Consider the following 19,871-nt stretch of genomic DNA (forward strand, 5'->3'; position numbering starts at 1 on the left):
AGCACTTCGTTGATGAAGCGTTGACAGGTCTGGGTTGCGTTTTTCAGACCGAAGGGCACGAATCTAAACTGAAATAACCCGATCAGCGTGGTGATTGCTGTCTTCTCAATGTCTTCAGGTGCCATGGGGATCTGGGGGGGTAGGCCCGTTTGCAATCGATGACAGAGAAAGTGGTTGCACCTGCGAGGGAACTGGTAAAGTCAGCAATGTTGGGTATGGGGTAGGTGTCCATAATTGTTCGTGCATTTAGTCAACGGTAGCCTCTGCACATGCGCCAGGACCCGTCTTTCTTGGGTGTCATATGTATGGTTGTAGACCAGCTACCGGCAGAGGGTTCAATGACGCCAGACCTTAGTAGTTCAGAAATCTGATTTTTAAGGTCAGAGAGGCGCTTGGGACAAAGTCGACGTGGTTTCCTGGAGATAGGGGGACCTGGCGTGAAGCGAAGCTTCTGAACCGTGCCATTGGTGACGATGGAAATGTTGCTGGCGGCACGGGAGGCAGTTTGTTTACAATGTGTGGCGGGCAGGGCAGGGGAGGCATGGTCGTGGTGTTCGGAGCCATTTGGCGAATCCGACGGGAGCCGAGGTGGCAAAGTGTCCCAGGAGTCAATGCGACAAGATGGCCGCTGGCCCGAAGCAGTGGCACCGTGATCGTGTGAGCTCCGTATAGCCTGTGAGCCATTAGTGAGTCCATTGCGGCCTGTGGCAGCACGGCCACAGGTGAAATGCTTGGCATGAGTGCACTGATTGTGTTGTCAGTGGCGGTTGCACGGCGCTGTGCAGGAGCTGAAGTTGTATAGTTTGAGGAGCGGTCCACGAGGGGCGGGGTAGGAGCCGTCAGTTCGGGAACACGTGGCGCTCATCGCGCATGCGCACTTGTGTCCGGCCAAGTGTTAAACACTGCCGTGTTAGGAGGGTGTGGGCCTGCGGAACTGTCAGTACTTGTTATGGCAGTCTGAATAGCACAGTTGCGAGGGGTAGCGGGAGGTTAACACATAGAGGCTCAATTGCTGGGACTGTAAGCAGATTCAGAGCGCTTACTGACCTTGCTTTGTCGTTGCTGTAGTGTCTGTAATTCTTTTGCTGCATCGGAGAGCTGGAGCTGTGTTTCATGGAGCCAGAGGGAGAGCTCAAAGTTTTCCTTGCGTAGGCGAGCGACGTGTTCAAGCTTGACAAGGCACTTGTGCATGGTTTCTTGTAACGTTGTTGACAGAGATGAGGATGTACAGATGAGATGAGCCCAGACCGATGTGTCATGGGGGGGTTTGCTCGACGGAGCACTGGGGAAGTAAGTCTTGGACGGATGATGAAACACGGTGTTTTGCACTAGGTCCGGTGAAAGTTTGTGGTGTTGCAAGAAGTCAATGCCTAGTATAGGTTCGTCAATTTCACACACTAAAAAAGTCCACTTGATTTTGCAGTTTGCGGAGAGTGAGACAATGTGGTAAGTTGAACCCGAGCATTGTAGTTTAGTTGAATTCATGGCTTGCAGTGAAGTATGATAAGGGCAGATGTTCGACGACGCTAAGGACGTAGGCAGCAGCAAAACATCGGCGCCTGTGTCCACAAGGAAAAGGTATCCTAACGAAATGTCTTTAATGTAACGTCGTCCGCAATTATCCGGTTGTTCCCGGACAGAATGGAGCACTGGGGGGGGTCCCTGTCATGTTGTGTGCAGGAGGCGGCATCCGGACCTACCTGCGATTGGCATTTGGGAAGTAGCAGGGTGGTCTGCAGTTCTGTGCCGCCTCACCAAACCATGTATGGAAGTAACAGTACGGGTAGTGTGGTTGCATTTCCTGCAGAACGTTTGTTGCCGGTGGCGGTGGCCAAGGTTCGGTGGCCGCAGCAGGTTCGGTTGCAGGAGGGTGCGTGACCGTGGGCGGAGCCGATGACGTCGCAGTTGCTTGTTTACTGCTTCCCGGAGTGAGCGGAACGGTCGGCACAGTACGTCCCCGACCACGTCCGGCCACAGGACGATGAGCCTTAACCTGAGACTTGTCAGGTAGGCAGTGGCTGGCGAAATAGAGCAGGGATGCATCGTGTAGCTTGTCAGCAATTGTCATCCTTTGCTTGACAGGTTCGGGAGATCTTTGAGCCAGAGCAAAGCAGATGTGAGGGGAGAGTTTATCTGACCAGATGGCAAGGAGAGCTGTGTCAGAGAGCAGATCGGCGCTGACCAGGGCACGTAGCCGTCTACAGAGCTGGGAAGGTTTTTCGTTGCCTAGTTGCTTGATGTGGCGCACTTGCCGTATTGCTGCCTCAGTTGAGCGTGCAAGCCGACATAGAACTGTCTTTTTGGCTAGAGTGTACCGGGTAGATGAGTCTGGGGCATCGACCAGGTCAGCAATCAAGGCTACTGGTCGTGCAGGTGGGTGATGAGGCACAGAAACCTGGTTGACTTGTCGAGTTTGTAATGGTCGAACACTTCATCCACAATTTTGAACCGTGTTGTAGCTCTGTCGGGATTAAACAGCGGCAGCGTCGGTAAGCATTGTAGAATGTTCAGAAGAACAGGTTGAGTTGAGTTCGTCGGGGCACTGCCCGAATTGAGCTGTTGTTGTTGTAGTATTCCAGGAGAGTGTGCCTCCAGGGGATGTGCCAATGACAGCTGTTCAGGTGGCAGCGTGAAAGTGACACGTTGTGATTGAGCGCGATCCGTCGCAATGCGGAAGGCCGATGCAGGTGAGACACCATAATGTGTCGATTGTGGTTGCGGAAGCTCAACACATTGCAGGTGTGTTCCTATTGACACATCGCAGAAGACCGATGTGGATGAGGCACCGAGATGTGCCGAGAACGGTAGCAGAAACTCGATTGGAGCCAGCACGGGGGCGACACGTGAGAAAAAGTTCAAAGTTTGAGAACGCGTGTTAGTCCGCGGAGAGCTCGACGTATGATCAGAGCCGGGCCCACCTGTGTTGCAGAGAGGCTGCAGATGTGTGGGCTGTCCAGAAGCACAGTGTCGGACATGATGTCGAACATGGGACGGAATGTGTGAATGTTCACTGTTCATAGTCACTCCACTCAAAACGGTGTGCGGATAAGGTGAATGTCGTGGCACAAAACACTGAGGCATAGCAGTGGGACAGAGGTGGAGGTCAGTCACAGATAACAAGTTATTGTTCCTGTTGCAGGCCGAGATATCGAAGTAGGAAGGCATGTGCAGATGCTGAACCAAAGCAGGCGCGGGCATGGTCAGATGCTGAGGGGGTTGACCTGTGAACAAAGCAGTTCTGGCCACGTGGCAGGTATCCGCATGGTACTGCATGGATTTCGGCGTGGCAAATCATTGTCCTGGCGGTAGTAGGTTGTCCGACGAAGCATTTGCAGAAATCAGCATTGGTCCCGCCCTGCATGGAGATCCGTAAGAGGTAACTGCAGTCGATGAGGGAGGGCACATGTGACAGGAACAAAGGCATTTGATAGCCGGAGTCATGCGCACTCCTAACCTCACTTATTGTTGCAGGCTCAAAAACGTCTGGTGAAATCGGCGGAATCATCGAGTGAGAGGCATTATGTTGCAGTCCTGGCGGGTGTACATCGCCCGCAACACAATGCATGTCGATCACAATATCCGGCATTAGGCACTGGGTCGAAGTCATTGTTCGAATGCGGTGTCGATGTAATACACACGAAAATAACCGATGTGGAGGTCGCGGACACAGTAAAATGGAGAAAATGGAAGACGTTACAACTCAGGGTCACCAGTGAGGAGGGTGCTCGGGTTGGTTGCACCATTAATCACACCCATTTAGCATTAGTTCATTTATTAAAGTTAACACATACAAGGATCACAAAGAACTGACTGAACATGGCAGAACGGAGAAAGATAAGGCTTAGAGTCCAAAGATGAATGCATATGGATGTTGGTGTCGATTTCATCGGCACCACACTACCAAGTGCCTGTCGGCATCCCAGTGCTTCTGCTATTCAGCGAGTGGTCTCCTTTACTCCTAAATTATTTACATTCCACTGTATTTGGTTTTGCTCAGATGAAAAAGAATAGTTACATTCCATACTATTGTTGAAATTTCATATTATTTATTAATTCATGTATCTTCCAAAATTTACGTAACTAGAGGTTATCATGAATATTCTAAAACCTGTGAGACAGTAGGTATTGAAATGTTAGAAAAATGTGGATACATATTTCATTCCTGGTTGGTGTTGTGGGACCCTGAGGAAAATTATTGCATCACCTTTTCAGTTCTTTGACACATAAATGTTTTTCAATTCATGGTTTGCTTGCCAGATCTCGGGCACAATTTAGTAAATTGGAGTACATCGCACAGTCTGATTTACTGAAGCTTGACTAGTGTTTCCAGGTGTTGAAATGTTATCCACTGTTACTTGTAAGATCCCCATTATGACAACATTTATATCTACGTACATACTTTGCGAACAACTGTGAAGTTTATGGCAGAGCATACATAATATGGTACCACTGGTTGATGTTTCTCCCTGTGCCAATTTCATGCAGTGCTCATGAAGAATGACTGCTTTAGTGCTTCCATGTGTGATGTTATTAGTCTAATCTTGTCTTCATGATCACTATGGGGGCAATAGACAGGGGTTGAAAAATTCACTGGATTCTTCAAAATATAGTGTAGTTGGATAGATAAAAATCTACTTCAGCAAACAAATCTACTCACGAAGCAGCAGCAGCAGCAGCAGGAGAACAAACGTTACAGAAATGTGAAGGTTTTTGGATAGAGGGGCTTTCTTCTGTGTCAGAACAGTTGAAGGGGAAGGAAGAGAAATGTAGGAAAAGGTGTTGCCCAGAATCCTGTGTCAGGGGAGAATTAGCGGACAGTATGTGAAGGAAAGATTGATTGGTGAGGACAGCACCAGATGAGATTTGAAAACTTGAGAGGTTAGTGGTGAAAGATAGGGCAATAAGCAGTACAAAGATTACCAACGAAAAATTGTGCAGTAGTTAACAAGAGCAGAAAGCTAGTGCATTGTGATCCCTTGAATCTTCATTAAATACTGGCTCTTGAAATTTTGTTAGTAGGCTTTCAAGAGATAAATTGTGGCTGATCTCAAGAGTCTGCCAGTTCAGTTTTTTCTGTGATTCTCTCTCATGACTCAAATAAACCTGTGACCATTCACACTGCTATTCTTTCTATGCATTTGATATCACCAGTTAGTCCTGTTTGCTGTGGGTCCCAACACACTTGACACTGGTCCATTTGTAAGTAGTCTCCTTGAGAGAGCAACTGAATTTTCTGTATGTTCAGTCAGTGAACCAGTCTGCCCTATGCCTTAGTAATGACTGAGCCTTTGTGGTCATTCCATTTACACCCCTACAGATGATGTCACATGGGTGTTGTATTTATACGAGCAGACTGATGCTAACTGTAATAACTGTATGGTTATTATAGGATACTATTAAATGTGGACAGACTATAATGTGAAAATACCTTCTAGTACATGTAAGTCAGTGGCATTTTGTTGTAAGTATTCAGTGAGAACTAAGATAGTAGTTCATAGAAAAAACAAACAATTGAACAGTTCAAATATTTTATCTACCTTGGATGTGAAATATCATATAACTAAGAGGAATATCTGTAGATTAACTTGAATAGATTCAAATGTATTTATGGAACAATTAACAGAACTTCAAAGAAAAAAACACAGAAAGAAACACAACTGAAATTTGCCATCCCCATTATATCGAAGTGAACCCTTGAGTATTGATTAAAAGAAAATAAAAACAAATGCATGGAATAGAAATGAGATTTCTTAGAGCAATGAAGGAATGTAAAAGACTTAAGGAGTTGAAAATTTGGCGTGTGAAGGAAAAACTGGATGAAAACAAAACCAAATGGAATGAACATCTACAAAGAATTTTTCCAGAGAGACTACCATGTCAGATAAAGTGCTTTAAACCAAAACAGAGAAGAGATCTTGATTGACTGAGAAAAAGACGAAATCCTAACAGGGCACAATTGGCCAAACGTGGAAAGTGCAGAAGGAGAAGGAGAAGGGTACTACTTTTTTTTCATTTTGCGAAGTATATTTAAAGCAATTTGCCTATATTTACACCGATTTGAATGCTTATCAAGATCTGACTGAATATTTACGCAGCTTTTCCTCAGACAGTACTTCACTACAGATAACTGAATCATCTGCAAAAATTACTATTAATATTGTCAGCCAGGTGATTAATACACGCTATGAACAGAAAGGGTGCTAACATATTTCCCTGCGGCATGCCTGAAATAACTTCTGTATCTTTCAGTGACTCTCCATACAAGATAACATACTACATTCTCCCTGTCAAGAAATCCTCAACCAAGTGAGAAATATTGTTTTATACCCCATACAACCATACTTTTAATAACAAACATTGGCATGGTACTGAGTGAAACTCCTTTTGTAACTCAATAAATACCGTATCCACTTGATTTGTTTGTTCCATGGCTTTCAGAATGAAATGTGACAAGTGCACATTTTGGATGCATGATCAGTGTGTCAGTGGCTGCAGAATTTTTTTGGAGTCACAAGGGGATTTTCCCAACTACGATGAGGAGCATTGGTTATCGATGTAAGTGGTTTTGCAAACTTTTGACCCTGTTTGAAGACTCCCAGTGGCAAAAATGCACTGCCATACTGGATTAACAGTCTACAATGACATCATACCGGATCAACAGTCTGCTATGAGTTTCAAATGTAAATGTGTGTGAAAACCTAATAACATCACTCCTACATATTGCAAATGGTGCATCTGCTCAGTGCTGCCACTTAGTGAATCTCTAGCACAATATTGTGAACATAGTTATCAAGTATTGGCAGAACTTTTCACTTTTTGTTGCACATTAAGGTTTTCACTCCAGTAGTACGTTTTAGGAGCTCAGTGACTCCTGTCATCTAATTTCTTGGGTCTATCAGAGGGTGGCTTTAGGGCTATCCTGAGGTTTCCAAAGAGCAATGTCTATATTACTGACTAACCCAGTTCATGGTTGGTTCATGATTCATGATTCCAATTGCAAGTAGCCTGTCTAACAGCTTCCAAGGGCAACAAAAATCTGATTTTCAATATTTCATATTATTACTGACCAGTATTGGAGCAAACATCTTGCAGCATCAGTAACCTCCCCATCATTCATGTACTGCTTCCCATGGAGTGAATCCTCCATTGGGCCAAAAAGATGGAATTCAGAAGGTATGAGATCTGGGCTGTAGGGTTGATAAGGAAGAACAATCCAATTAAGTTTCACAAGCTCCTTTCCAGTGCACAGACTTGCGTGAGGTTTTGTGTTGCCGTGGAGAAAGAGAAGTTTGTTTGGATTTTTGTGGTGATAACTTGCTGAAGTCTCTTTGAATTTGCTGAGGATGACACAATACACTTATGAGTTGATCATTGCACCATGAGGGAGGACATCAAACAGAATAACCTCCTTCAGAGTCCCAGAAGATCGTTGCTATGACTTTACCAGTTGAGGGTATGGCTTTCAACTTCTTCCGTGGATTGCTGTTTTGCTTCTGATGAACCCATATTTCTTTACCTGTAATGATGTTTGACAAAAAGTTGTCATAATTGGCCTCGTAATGTGCTAGCAGCTCCACACAGATGACCCTTCATTGCTCTTTACGGTCTCCTGTTTGGGCAGCGAGGAAGGCAACAGCTTAGAGTATCCTACCTGTTGAAAGAGACTTCCAGTTATGTAGTGAGGTGTTTGATTTTGATCCAGCAATCATCTCGAATGAGAGAATCCACATGTTCCAACATTGCAGGAGTTACAGCTTTGTGCAGCTGGCTGGCATGCAGGTCGTCTGATAGGACCACTTGACCTCATTGCAGACACCCCACCCAACAAGTTACCATGCTTTTGTTCATTGTCAGGTCTCTGTAGACATTCTACAAGCGCCTATGAATGTTTGTGGTAGTCTGGTTTTCCACCTGAGTAAACTTAATGACATCTCTCTGCTTGGAATACACCTCCATTACAGATACCATTTTTAAGGTTAAAGATAGTGGTGCCACCTATCAGAACTTTATGAAAGTATTGGGGCTGAAGTGGGAATATTCCGTGATGCCCCACAACAAACTCTGAGGGTTTTTTTTTTTCCAACAGAAATTCGCTGAGAAAAAAAGTTATTGGATTTCTTAATGAACAGTCTGTGTATAATGTTGTGTTAAACCTTTAACACATTCAGGTAGTGCTGTTAGAAGCCATGTATATGTCTTGAGACAGCATAGCTCAATAGATGCAAATTACCCTGATTATAATCATCCAGTATTTGAGAATAAGAGCCCTTACTATCCTCCAACAAATTTCAAACAGTTTCAAACGGTTTTGAAACTTTTTGTCACTGACAGCTGCCGCAATACGATGTGTATCGAAATGAATCGTCCAATTAAAAAAAAATAGTAACTGTTATGTTATTTGAGATATGAGCACGAACAGCACACTGTCGGAAAGAGAAAACTGTTTTACGTGGTTCCTGCTAGGTAGCAGCAGGATGTGCCCACTTCAGTTCTAGTAAAAATGGTTTCGGGACAACAGAATGTGTTTTGTGTTCTGTGTTTTGCACATTGAGGGTCAGTAATAACTGTTCAGCATGAATTTCAAACTAGGTATGGTGTGGAGCCTCCTACAGCACGGAACATTAAATGATGATGGCATGAACAACTCCAAGAAACAGATTGTTTGTGTAAAGACAAATCCCCGAGTGTCTGACACGGACATTGAACACGTCTACCGTAGTTTCACAAGGAATCTGCAGAAATCTGTTAGCCCTGCAGCTCGACTGCTCGACCTGCCCCCCCCCCCCTCCCCTCCCTCCCTCCATGTCCATCTGGTGTGTGTTGCTTTGACGTTTTCACGTGACACCATACAAAATTTAGCTTCTGCAACCTCTTCGTGAAGGTGACAGACAACAACGTGTGGAGTTTGTAATTTCGTTCTTGGCAAGATGGAGTATGACAGTTTTCTTCTGTACTTAGCGTTTAGTGACAAAGCAACATTCCATTTAAATGGAAAGGCGAACCATCATAATGTGAGAATATGGCGTATGAAACAACCACATCAAGCTGTACAACATGAGTTGTTTCACAATGAAAGGTGTACGAGCTATTTTGCTTTGTCGAGAACACTGTTACAGGAGTCTCGATATGCTTGAGAACTTCCTTCCTCCACAGTTGGAGACTGATCCAAATGACTTAATTTACCAACAGGATGTGACACCATTACATTGGCATCTGGAAGTGTTAGAATTTTTAATTCAAAGGATTACTGAACGATGGACCGGTTGGACAGGACCAAATGATTCAGCCTTACATTACTGGCCTCCAAGGTCACCAGACCTGACTGTGTGTGATTATTTCTTGTGGGGGCTTATGAAAGACTCTGTTTATGTGCCTCTGTTAGCAACAATAATGAATGAACTGAGACATTGCGTAACAGCAGCTGTGGAAGCTGTAACTCAAGACATGCTCACTGCAGTGTGGGAACAATTTGAATACCACATTGACATGTGCTGTGCATCTCAAGGAGGGGGGGGGGGGGGGGGGGAGGGACATATTGAACACCTATGACAAGGTATGAAAGAAACATTTTGAGTTTCCTGTTCATCAAAAACAAATTTCATTGTATATGATTATTAGTTTCTGAAATATAGACATGCCAAATCAGATGATTCGTTTTGATGTGCCCTGTACAATTAAACTTTTTTAATCACTTATTGAATTTCAGCTGATCATGCAGCAAAACTTCAGCATCAAGCATGGCATTTTAATTTATTTCTGTACTACTACCTCTGTTTACAACATACTTCACAAACAGTATCCACATATTTCCCTGATTGTATCAGCAAAATTATATCATTTCACAACACATGTGTTTAGCAAATATGACATTATAAACATTGAGATGCATGAAAAACAAGCTTTTGATTAAAATGGAATACAAATTACCCAGATCATATTCATCCAGTGATTCACAGTGATTCATAATGAGAGCACTTACTGGCTTCCAGCAACATTTAAACTTAATTTCAAACCTTTCCTAAACCTTTTCTTGCTTATATGCATAACATCAAATATTTAAAATATTCACTCATTTGTAATGTAATCAAGCATTTGAAGCTATTTTACTCACTGGAGTCTGGTTCATTAAAGACTCAGGAGGTTACTGGACATCACCAACATTGGTTGTTGGCTAATATACCTCCTCTTTAAGCTCTCTGCCCAGAATAGGTGGGCAGTGCAATCTCTCAATTGCTTCCATTATCTCTCTCTGACTTATAGATGAGTAACTTGATAAGTATCTGCATTTTTATCCTAATCATCTTTAGGGGCGGTACAAATAGTGTGATGGTGCTGATAACTTCACTATTGAGCACCAGTACACTCCAAAAACACCACCACCAACAACAACAATAAATAGTGTGCTTGCCAGCTTCTAGAAGGCACCGTTTTCTTTGCTTCAGGTATCTTTCAGCGCAGTCATATGTCATTTGATGCTTTTGCAAAATATTAATCGCTGCATGACTCTTCATTTGTGCAAATGAAGAACAGCAATCTACAATCAATTTTTTGTAGTCTGAAGTTGTACCATGAATTGAAATCCAAGCAAGATTGTCAGCACAGTACTGGGAAAAGTGTTACTATAATCCTGTATGCAATACTTGGGTATGTGCCACAGCACCAGGACACTGGTGTGCTATAGCCTGAATATTCTGCCAACAGTATCTGCATGGGCCAGCCATCAGAGACCGTCTGTGGAGGGTCACATGACTTGTGCACATGACGGGGCATCTGCCATGCTCTCTGCCGACGGGGCATCTGCCATGCTCTCTGCCAGAGCCCTCATTGTAAGCACAGTGTAACTGGCACTCATCCTCATATTGTGTACATATTTATTGTCAGCAACTGCTTGTATCAGTACCTGGATTATTTCTATGTTGTTTTCTTGTATTCTTGTATGTGGAAGAGGAATAAACTTTGGTTCATAGTGGGCATTCTGCTGTTTGTCCCTTACAGCATGATACAATTTGCAAAGGGTATGGTGTTCAGTGTGCTCACTCTATCTGGTTGTTCCTTCTGCTCATAGAATCTCGTTCAGGAGCAGCAGCAGAAGCAGCAGGAGGAGGCTCTTAGAATTGCTGTCACAAACTTGTCAGCCACATATTCTACACTGTCTTCCACACCTACCTACTGCACTTTCCCCATTACAACAATTCAGCTGAAGACTCTTCCTCACTTTTGGTGTCACTGATGCAAGCATGTGCAATGCTTTGTTTGTTTCTTGAGTTTCTTCTCAGATCTGCCAATTGTTGTGAGAGTTAGTTGAGGAATCAGTGTCACTTTTGTTCAATGAAATGTGTAGGTTGTTGTCCAATTATCATTGTAATTGCACGCATCATTGTAGAGCATGTAGAGTTCCATCATTGTCATAAAATTGCCCTCCAGGCATACCAGGCTCGGGCAGCTGAACTTCAGGACCTCAGTCGCAAATGTTAGTTTCTTTACAATGATTCCCGTGTTGATTGTATGGGCTGTGACACTGCCATTCGAGTGGATTTGGCACGGAGGTGTTTAATCGCACACTACAGTGCGACATTCCATCTTTGGCTGAAGTGTTTAATATGGTTCATTCTTTTGAGGTACCTCGTGCCGCTGGTGATTGGGCTGAGGCTCATGTGACATTGCCGTGGTGGCTGCTGTTTTTGGTCAGCAGGCGTCAGTCAGTTCTTGAGGAGAGCATGACATGGCAGCCAGATAAATGTGGTCTCTGTGTCACACTGGATGGTGATGTGCCAAACGACCATCACAACAACAGCAGCACTTGACACTCCCATGTTGCCTGTGCTGTTTAGTGCAACATGACAGGGCTGTGTGTCCTAAATGCTGGGTAACATACGACAACTGTAGGAAAAAGAGGGCATATAGCATCTGTGTGTCATTACCAGCCTCTCTTACACATTGGACATGCATGTTAACTTCATGTGTCCAATGCTTATGAACCATAACAAACTGTTTATCAAATTGCAAGTGCTGGACAAAGTGCTCTGACTACAAGTGCACATGAGTGCAGCTGTGACTTTACTGGACACACAAAATTATGTGGATTTGGTATTTTCAGCATTGTCTCTGGTTACTCAGTGTTTGTTTAGTCATAAAAAGCATTATTATGGCAAAGTGTTTACCAGCCAAAAAAGCATGAAGGTTGGAACAATTCGAATGCAGCTGAACAAGCATGGCGGAAAAGAAAAGGATGGGATGTAGAGTTACATCCATTATGAAGCCAATGTTACATACGTTTGTAATCTGATTTTGATTTTCCACTGTGTGACTATTGATGAAGTTCCAAATCAAATGAATATAAGTCATGGTTCTGCATAGGAAATAATACATAACTAGATGAGGACCATCATACTAATGACGGTAAAATATTTTTGAAATAAATCGTCACTGGCGATGGAATTTATCTCTTCAAACCAGAGAGCAAAGGCAAGTGCTTGGAATGGAAACAGCCCAGATAGCCAGCCAAAAAGCAATTCATGGAGCAATCCTCTGCAGGAAAAGTGAGATTATAGTTTTCTTTGGGTGTACAGGACAAATTCTGGAACATTACATATAAAAGGTAAACAGTAACCATTCAACAGTATAGTAGCAGCTTTGTAGCTAGTTGAAGCCACAATGGAAGTTTTGTTTCCAAATGGTATTCTTTAATTTTGCGTGATAGTACATGTCCACATATTACTGCTTACACTGTTATAACTTTCTAGAATACACATTTAGAAGTATTGGAGTGCGCTGCACATAATCCTAGTTTTGTCCTACAGGATTTTTGGATGTTTGACCCACTTAAAGACGGATTAAGAGATCGCTGAGGTGGAGGAAATACTGGCTACATGACTTCTGCTCAACCAGAGAGCTTTTTTCTGAAAATATTGGAAAGCTTGTGCAATGATGATCCACATGCATTGAAGAGCATGGAATTTCTGTCATTGTAAATTTTGTACTGTTGTTATCATAAACTGAAAAAAATGTCAGCTGATACTTTCTGATCTACTGTTACAAGGTGTTGATGCTCTCAGCCTGCACTATTCTCATGTGTCCAACAGGGGCATTAACAGTGGAGTTATGGGACTTTGTCACATAATGTATGTGTTAATAAGCCTGCATTATGGTGATCTCAAAATAAACATAAGCTATTAGTTAGTAAGTGACTCTCAAATTTCCTGTTCAGTACTTCTTGCCCAAGCCTAATTACTTAATTGTTAACATCCATCATTAATTTGTGTAATTGTTTCCTTCTGCCCACAGAGAACCATTTGTATCTCAAATGGAGAAATCTACAAACACTGACGGATTTTGTGATGCCTTGACAGCGGATTGTGGAGGACCAGAAGAAAGTGACAGTGAAATAGAAACTGAAGAGCACAAGGTATGCGCAATGATTGATGTAGTCTCACAAGTGGAAATAAAGGAAAAGGATGAAGATCAGGTGTGAATAAATTTCCATTCTTCCATTTCTCTGTGGCTAACATTACTCACTGTCATTGATTAATGCATCCACATTTCTCTGTGACAGGACAACACACAACACTTTCATGTTAAAAATGAGAATAAAGTAGCTTTGCAAGGGAATTGTATGCCACCAGGAAAGTGTTTGTATCATGTGAGTAACAATTTGCATCATGCTACTTTTATGTCACTGACTATACCAGCAAAAAAGTCATGATGGTATTCCAACACCATATCAAAAAGTGGTGAAGAACTTGAATCTAACTTTGGATCAGCATTTCAACTAGGCAGATAATACTGTTGCCACATGCAGAAAGACTTACTCTCCCTTAACGCCCTCAGAATGTTTTGTAACTTACTTCCACAAAATGCAGTGCATAAACCAGTGCAATCACTCATTCTCCTACAAACTTCCCCTCTTGTTATAGAATCCAGCATGGCAGTACTAGTGACAAAACTATATTCTTGGAACTAGCCATGAATATGTGTGTCCATTACATCTGCAATGACAACTTGACAATACCAGTTAGGTTGTCTGTGGCCAGACAAGTTACCTGACTACCATGCACTATGTGTACTTCATCAGCTCCCTTAGGCATGAAATACAATGCCTCATAAAAGACATTAAGCAGCTGTCAACTCATCATTTTTTTGAACACAAGGTCTCATTAATCTTGTATCCTACATGTGGCTATTCATAAAACAAAATCATTCACAAACTATTCCTCTGTTGGTACTGTCAACCTCAAAATGTGCTACCCTGCACTCCAAGTGCAACTCAATGCTGTGTTGCTTTTAAGAAGAAGCTGAAGAACTTCTGTTACCTTCACAAAATTTCCAACCAAGTAACATGAATGGTCAGTTTTCCTATTGTCATACAGTAAATGCTCCAGTCTCATCCCAGTCATACTTAAGTCTCTCCTCATTTCTCAGTTATGCCACTTTCTCCCCCCCCCCCCCTCCCCCCCCTCCTCTCTCCCATAATTAATTGTGTTTCATCATATTTCTCTTTCTCTACCTTTTCCATGATTGACTCTTGTCCATTGCTGCTGGTGTTCATAGTTTAAATATACTTTCTTGTCGTATGTCTCTATTGTTATACTTGTCATAAACGAATGTAAATGTTTTTTTTTTTATTTTCTATAATAATTTCAAAATATTGTGATCTATTGTATTAACTGACAGAAACACATTTTTAGCCTTTTTTCACTAACTTTATTCTTACTTTATGACTTAAGTTTCGGGTTGTAAAGCTATTTTACAGTAATTTATTGACTCTTAAACTATAAACACAATTGCATATGAATTTACAAAATTCATTAGGACATCATTTGCAATAACTATGACTAAACAGGGAGCAAAAGGCAATTTACAACTTGGTGAGACAGCAGGTGGAAGAGTTGAGAAGCATGAAAGAGAAGTAGTGGTTGAGAAGGGAGTGAGACAGGGTTGTAGCCTATCCTTGATGTTATTCAATCTGTACATTGAACAAGCAGTAAAGGAAACCAGGGAAAAAATTGGAGTAGGAATTAAAGGTCAGGGAGAAGAAATAAAAACTTTGAGGTTTGTCGATGACATTGTAATTCTATCAGAAACAAAAAATAAATTGGAAGAGCAGTTGCACTGAATGGGAAAGTGCCATGAAAGGAGAATGTAAGATGAACATTATGTCCGCATTATAACACAACAAATATTCCATGATAACCAAATTTATTTGACCTTCTGTCACTCAAAACAAAACTTAAGTTCGACTACACAACACTTCACTGGCTGTAGCGCCAAGGAGAAATCAGTCACTGGTAGAGAATACAAGTCCAAACCACTGCCGGGTAGTAACACAGTCATCGGCGAAGACGGAACTGGTTAAACAGGCTCAGGGAGCTCGCTTAAATCTGCAGGTCAGAGTGTTGGTAGATGGCGCCCTTACATGGTTGCTCACTCTGGTGGCAAGGGCAGCACCGCCAGGGTAATCTGTATCGGTAGTGGTGTGTATGCTGCCGCTAACCCCGCGACGACGCATTCACTTGCACCAGTTGTTGACATCGTGTGCGGCGCCAGCGGTACTTGCTGTGTGCCATGCGTGTTGTAGCACGCCGCGCCGAGTTGACGGCTGCTGTGCAGCAGCCGATACGACACACCTCCCCCCTTGAGAAGCTGTAAAACAGCGAGCATGTACGAATGACACATCCATTGGTTCCTCATCAGAGCTATGTGGGCGGGTTGTGGAATAGGGTCGGAAATGACCTTTTTTGCATCGAGGGACTTGTGGTTGTCGGGGAGGAAGGAAGGAACAAGGCGAGTGTAATGGCATTTCCTCGTCAGAGGATGGAAGAGACTTATGTGGGAGATCTTCCTGCTGTACGCGGGCAGGTCCGGCGAGGGGCGGTGTAGGAGCCGGGTCGACTGCAGGGGGATGTGGTGTCTGGCTGGCCTCAGCTTCCCCTGTCGCCGTGAGGCTGTGTTGGATGCGGTCGAGGCCACCCGAGCGCTGCCAAAACGAGCCCGTCAATGGCGGTGGGTGTTTGCCGCGGAGACATGCGGAGCGGCGGAGTGGCGGATAGGATGGGGGCTAAGCAATGGATGTCCGCGACAGCCATTGACTCTCCGAGGTTGTCTGAAGGCCGCCTGCTGGAACAAAGAGATCAGATATAGGTGGAGGCGGGCGAGGTGGCTGGGACACAGCCGTGTGGATTTCCCACTGATTGACATCCGCGGTCTGTGAGCGCATGGACCGGAGGCGGAGTTGATTAGAGTGCCGCATCACCTCCCGGTTCTGGAGTTGAACCTTGAAGACTTTCCTTCCACGTTGTTGTAAGATGTGGCTCAGCACCCAGTTAGGTTGGTTGCCAAACGCCCGGGCCCAGACAGGTGTGCCAGGGCGGAAGCGTGGCATCTGCGGTGGTGGCGCAGGCTTTGGGGCAGGCAGCAGGAGATTCGGCAGTGTCCGAGGCTGCCGACCGTGGGGCAACTCCGCTGGGCTCTTGTCGCCCGTGGGTGTGGATCTATAAGAATTAAGAAACAGCGTTACTGCAGTAGCGGTAGTACGCTCCGTCACGTACTTCTTCATCTGTTGCTTAAAGGTTCGCATCATGCGTTCCACCTCCCTGTTAGATTGAGGGTGAAACGGTGGTGTCGGGACATGGCGGATACCATGATGAAGGCAAAAGTCAGAGAACTCATGGCTGCGGAATTGTGGGCCATTGTCTGTCACAAGTATTTCCAGGAGGCCTTCAATGGTGAAAATCTTCTCCATTTCCGCGAGAGTGACAGAGGTGGACATGGAGCTGCATCGGACCATGAATGGAAACTTGGAGTAAGCATCGACGAGTACCAAAAACATTTCGTTGAAAAAAGGTCCCGCAAAATTGGCGTGCACGCGTTCCCAAGGCCGGAAACAGGGTGACCAAGAGGTGAATGTCTGCCGGGGCGCTGCCTGCTGGTCCTGGCAGGCGGGGGCAGCTGTGTACCAAATCTTCGAGGGCAGTGGTTAGTCCCGGCCAGTAGACAAAACGAGGAGCAAGGAGTTTGGTTGTTGTTATGCCCCAGTCGCCAACATGAAGTAATTTCAACACCTGCAGGCGGAGGGATTGGGGAGCCACAACCCGCGGATGATGATCGTCTGATGCCAGCAAAATCACTCCATCAGTTAGGAGCAGCTGATGTTTCACAGAGAAAAATTGGTGGAAAGCAGGCGAAGAGTGTGGAGGTGGCCGCTCTGGCCAACCTCTGATGATCAAGCCGCGGACTAGTTGAAGGTCCTCATCGGTGCCTGTAGCCGTTGCAACCATGGAACTGGTGATAGGAAAAGCATCCACTGCAGCCTGTGCCTCCTCATCGATATGAGAGCAAAGTAATTATTCAGAGTCGAAATCCTGATCTGGGCCACAAGGAAGTCGCGACAGGGCATCGCTATTGGCATGTTCTGAGGTTTTGCGGTAGTGGATTGAATAATTGTAGTGAGCTAGAAACAGTGCCCACCATTGCAGGCGATTCGCAGTCCTGTCCGGGGCTTTAGACGCTGGATTCAAAAGGGCTATTAAGGGTTTGTGGTCGGTAATTAGGTGGAACTTGATTCCTTACAAGAAAACGTGAAACTTCTTGAGGGCGAAAATAATCGCCAATGCCTCTTTTTCAATTTGTGAATATCCGCGTTGAGTCTGTGAGAGTTTTCAAAGCATAGGCGACAGGATGCTCGGAACCATCAGGATATTTGTGAGCCAAGACAGCACCAATGCCGAAGTCCAATGCATCTGTTGCTAACACTACCTGTCTGCCCGGCTCAAACCGTGCCAGACAAGGAGCCATGAGAAGGTGACTTTTTAGGGACTGGAAGGCCTGCTCAAAAGCGGGTGACCAGATAAATGGGATGTTCTTTTTGCATAGATGAGAGAGCGGTGCAGTTTTGGTTGCTGCGTCCGGTATAAACTTGCTGTAGTACGCAATTTTTCCTAAAAATGAGTGGAGTTGAGTGAGCATTGACGGTCTTGGAAGCTGAAGGATAGCCTTGATGTGTTTGTCCAAAGGTTGGACGCCGCCCTGGGAGATACGGTGTCTGAGGTATTCAATTTCCCGCTGGAAAAAAACAGCATTTCTCTTTACAGCAGCGAAGACCAGCATCGTATAATACTATAAACAGGTGGCGGAGGTTGCGTAGGTGGTCTGCTGGTGTGCGTCCTGTCACAATGATATCGTCCAGATAGTTGACACAGCCGTCAATGCCAGCGACCAGTTGTTCGAGGAACCGCTGGTAAATAGCTGAGGCACTGGCGATACCATACATGAGGCGTTTATGTCGATACAGCCTATGAGGCATGTTAATGACCATAAAATCCTGCGATGCTGAATCCAAAGGCAATTGTAGATATGCTTCTGCCAAGTCAATTTGGGAAAAATATTTACCACCCTGGAGTTTGGTTAGCAATTCTTCTGGGCAAGGCAGGGGATACGTGTCAATCTGTCTGAGCATTTATGGTCACTTTGAAATCACCACACAATCTGATTTTCCCCCAAGGCTTCTTGATGACAACTAAGGGCATCACCCAGAACTGTATGAAATTGGTTCTAAAACCCCGATGGAAGCGAGATGGAAGAGTTCTTCCTGCACTTCAGTGCATAGTGCCAAAGGCACTGGGAGAGCGCGAAAAAATCGGGGCCGTGCATTAGTTTTCAAGGTGATGTGAGCTTCGAAGTTCTTCGCTGTTCCCAATTCTGGGTTGAATAATACCTGAAATTCTGTGCATAGGTCGTCCAATTCTGCGTAAGGTACTTCATCGGAGATCAAGTTAACCGAATCTTTTATGGAGAATCCGAAAGCTCTGAACGCATCCAGTCCAAACAGGTTGGCAGTGGAATCGCTATGTACAATGAGAAAAGGTAGGGTGCGTGTCACACCACGATAAGTAGTTTGTAGATCGACTTGCAGGGTGTGTACGACCCGGGACATCCGGGAGAAACCCGGGAATTTTTTCGTCCAGGAAAAAACCGGGAAAAACCCGTGAATTTTTTAGAATTCAAGGAATTTTTCAGTGTTTTAGTTATCAGTTAAATTTATGTGATTTTGACTGGTAAGAACCAATACTCTAATGAAGGATATTACTGTACCCGCTTCTGCAGAATAATACTGCAGCAACAAAACGTGAACAAGAGAGAAAAAAACGAAAATAAAACTCAAGTCGCAAAGGAAATGCGCCATATACAGCAACAAAACACAGTGCTCATACAAGTGTCTGCCAACCAAAGTGTGTCAAAGGCTTTAGGAAGAATATGCAGTGCTTCCTAACAAGAAATTGCCTCAGATGAGCGTGACCTGACAGCTGTTTACATTAGATTCAGTTGCGGGCGGGCTCTTGCGCATCTGCAGTTGAGTCGCATATGAGTAGTACCTTCTCCCGCTTCTGGCTACAGATGTATGGCTGGCCGCCACTATCTAAATTTCCCCGGTTTGGAAATAACGTAGATCCGGGGCTGATGCACAGAGCAGTCTGAGTTGTAGTGGGGAGGTGGGTAGTCTCCTTGTGACCTGTGGTTATGTTTAGTGAGTTTGCTGATTCCGCTTCGTTTATTGCTCTCACAGTAAATGAAAACAAAATGGATTTCTGTGGCCGGGAGCTACCAACTTAATTAAAATACGTTCGTATAATTACGGAAGGCTAAAATATGTTGTTAGTTTTAGGTTTTATTTCCACCTTGCTGACAGTCAAGCATCAATTGCCTTGCAGAACAATGAAGTTATTTTTGTCGGTTTGCTAAAGAAATTTGGCTTTTATTAATCTTTTGCACAGAGGCAGTCAATTTATTTGAAATGAAGAGTTTAATTTCACACTGTTGGCTAGTTTCAACTGTTCGCTGCATTTCAAGTGCACTTTTTCCATCTTCTAGCTCATATG

General features: G+C 44.2%; 1 protein-coding gene across 1 annotated transcript in view; it reads left to right on the forward strand.

Moving 5' to 3' along the window:
- The window catches only part of LOC124551324, a 198,114-nt gene that overhangs the window by 42,860 nt on the left and 135,383 nt on the right, over positions 1-19,871 (forward strand). The window contains exon 3 of the mRNA XM_047126335.1: positions 13,285-13,405. Coding sequence (XP_046982291.1) covers positions 13,285-13,405 — 121 coding nt within the window. The remainder of the gene's footprint in view (positions 1-13,284; positions 13,406-19,871) is intronic.

This window comes from Schistocerca americana, chromosome 9 (assembly GCF_021461395.2).
Source record: "Schistocerca americana isolate TAMUIC-IGC-003095 chromosome 9, iqSchAmer2.1, whole genome shotgun sequence".
Lineage (NCBI taxonomy): Eukaryota > Metazoa > Arthropoda > Insecta > Orthoptera > Acrididae > Schistocerca > Schistocerca americana.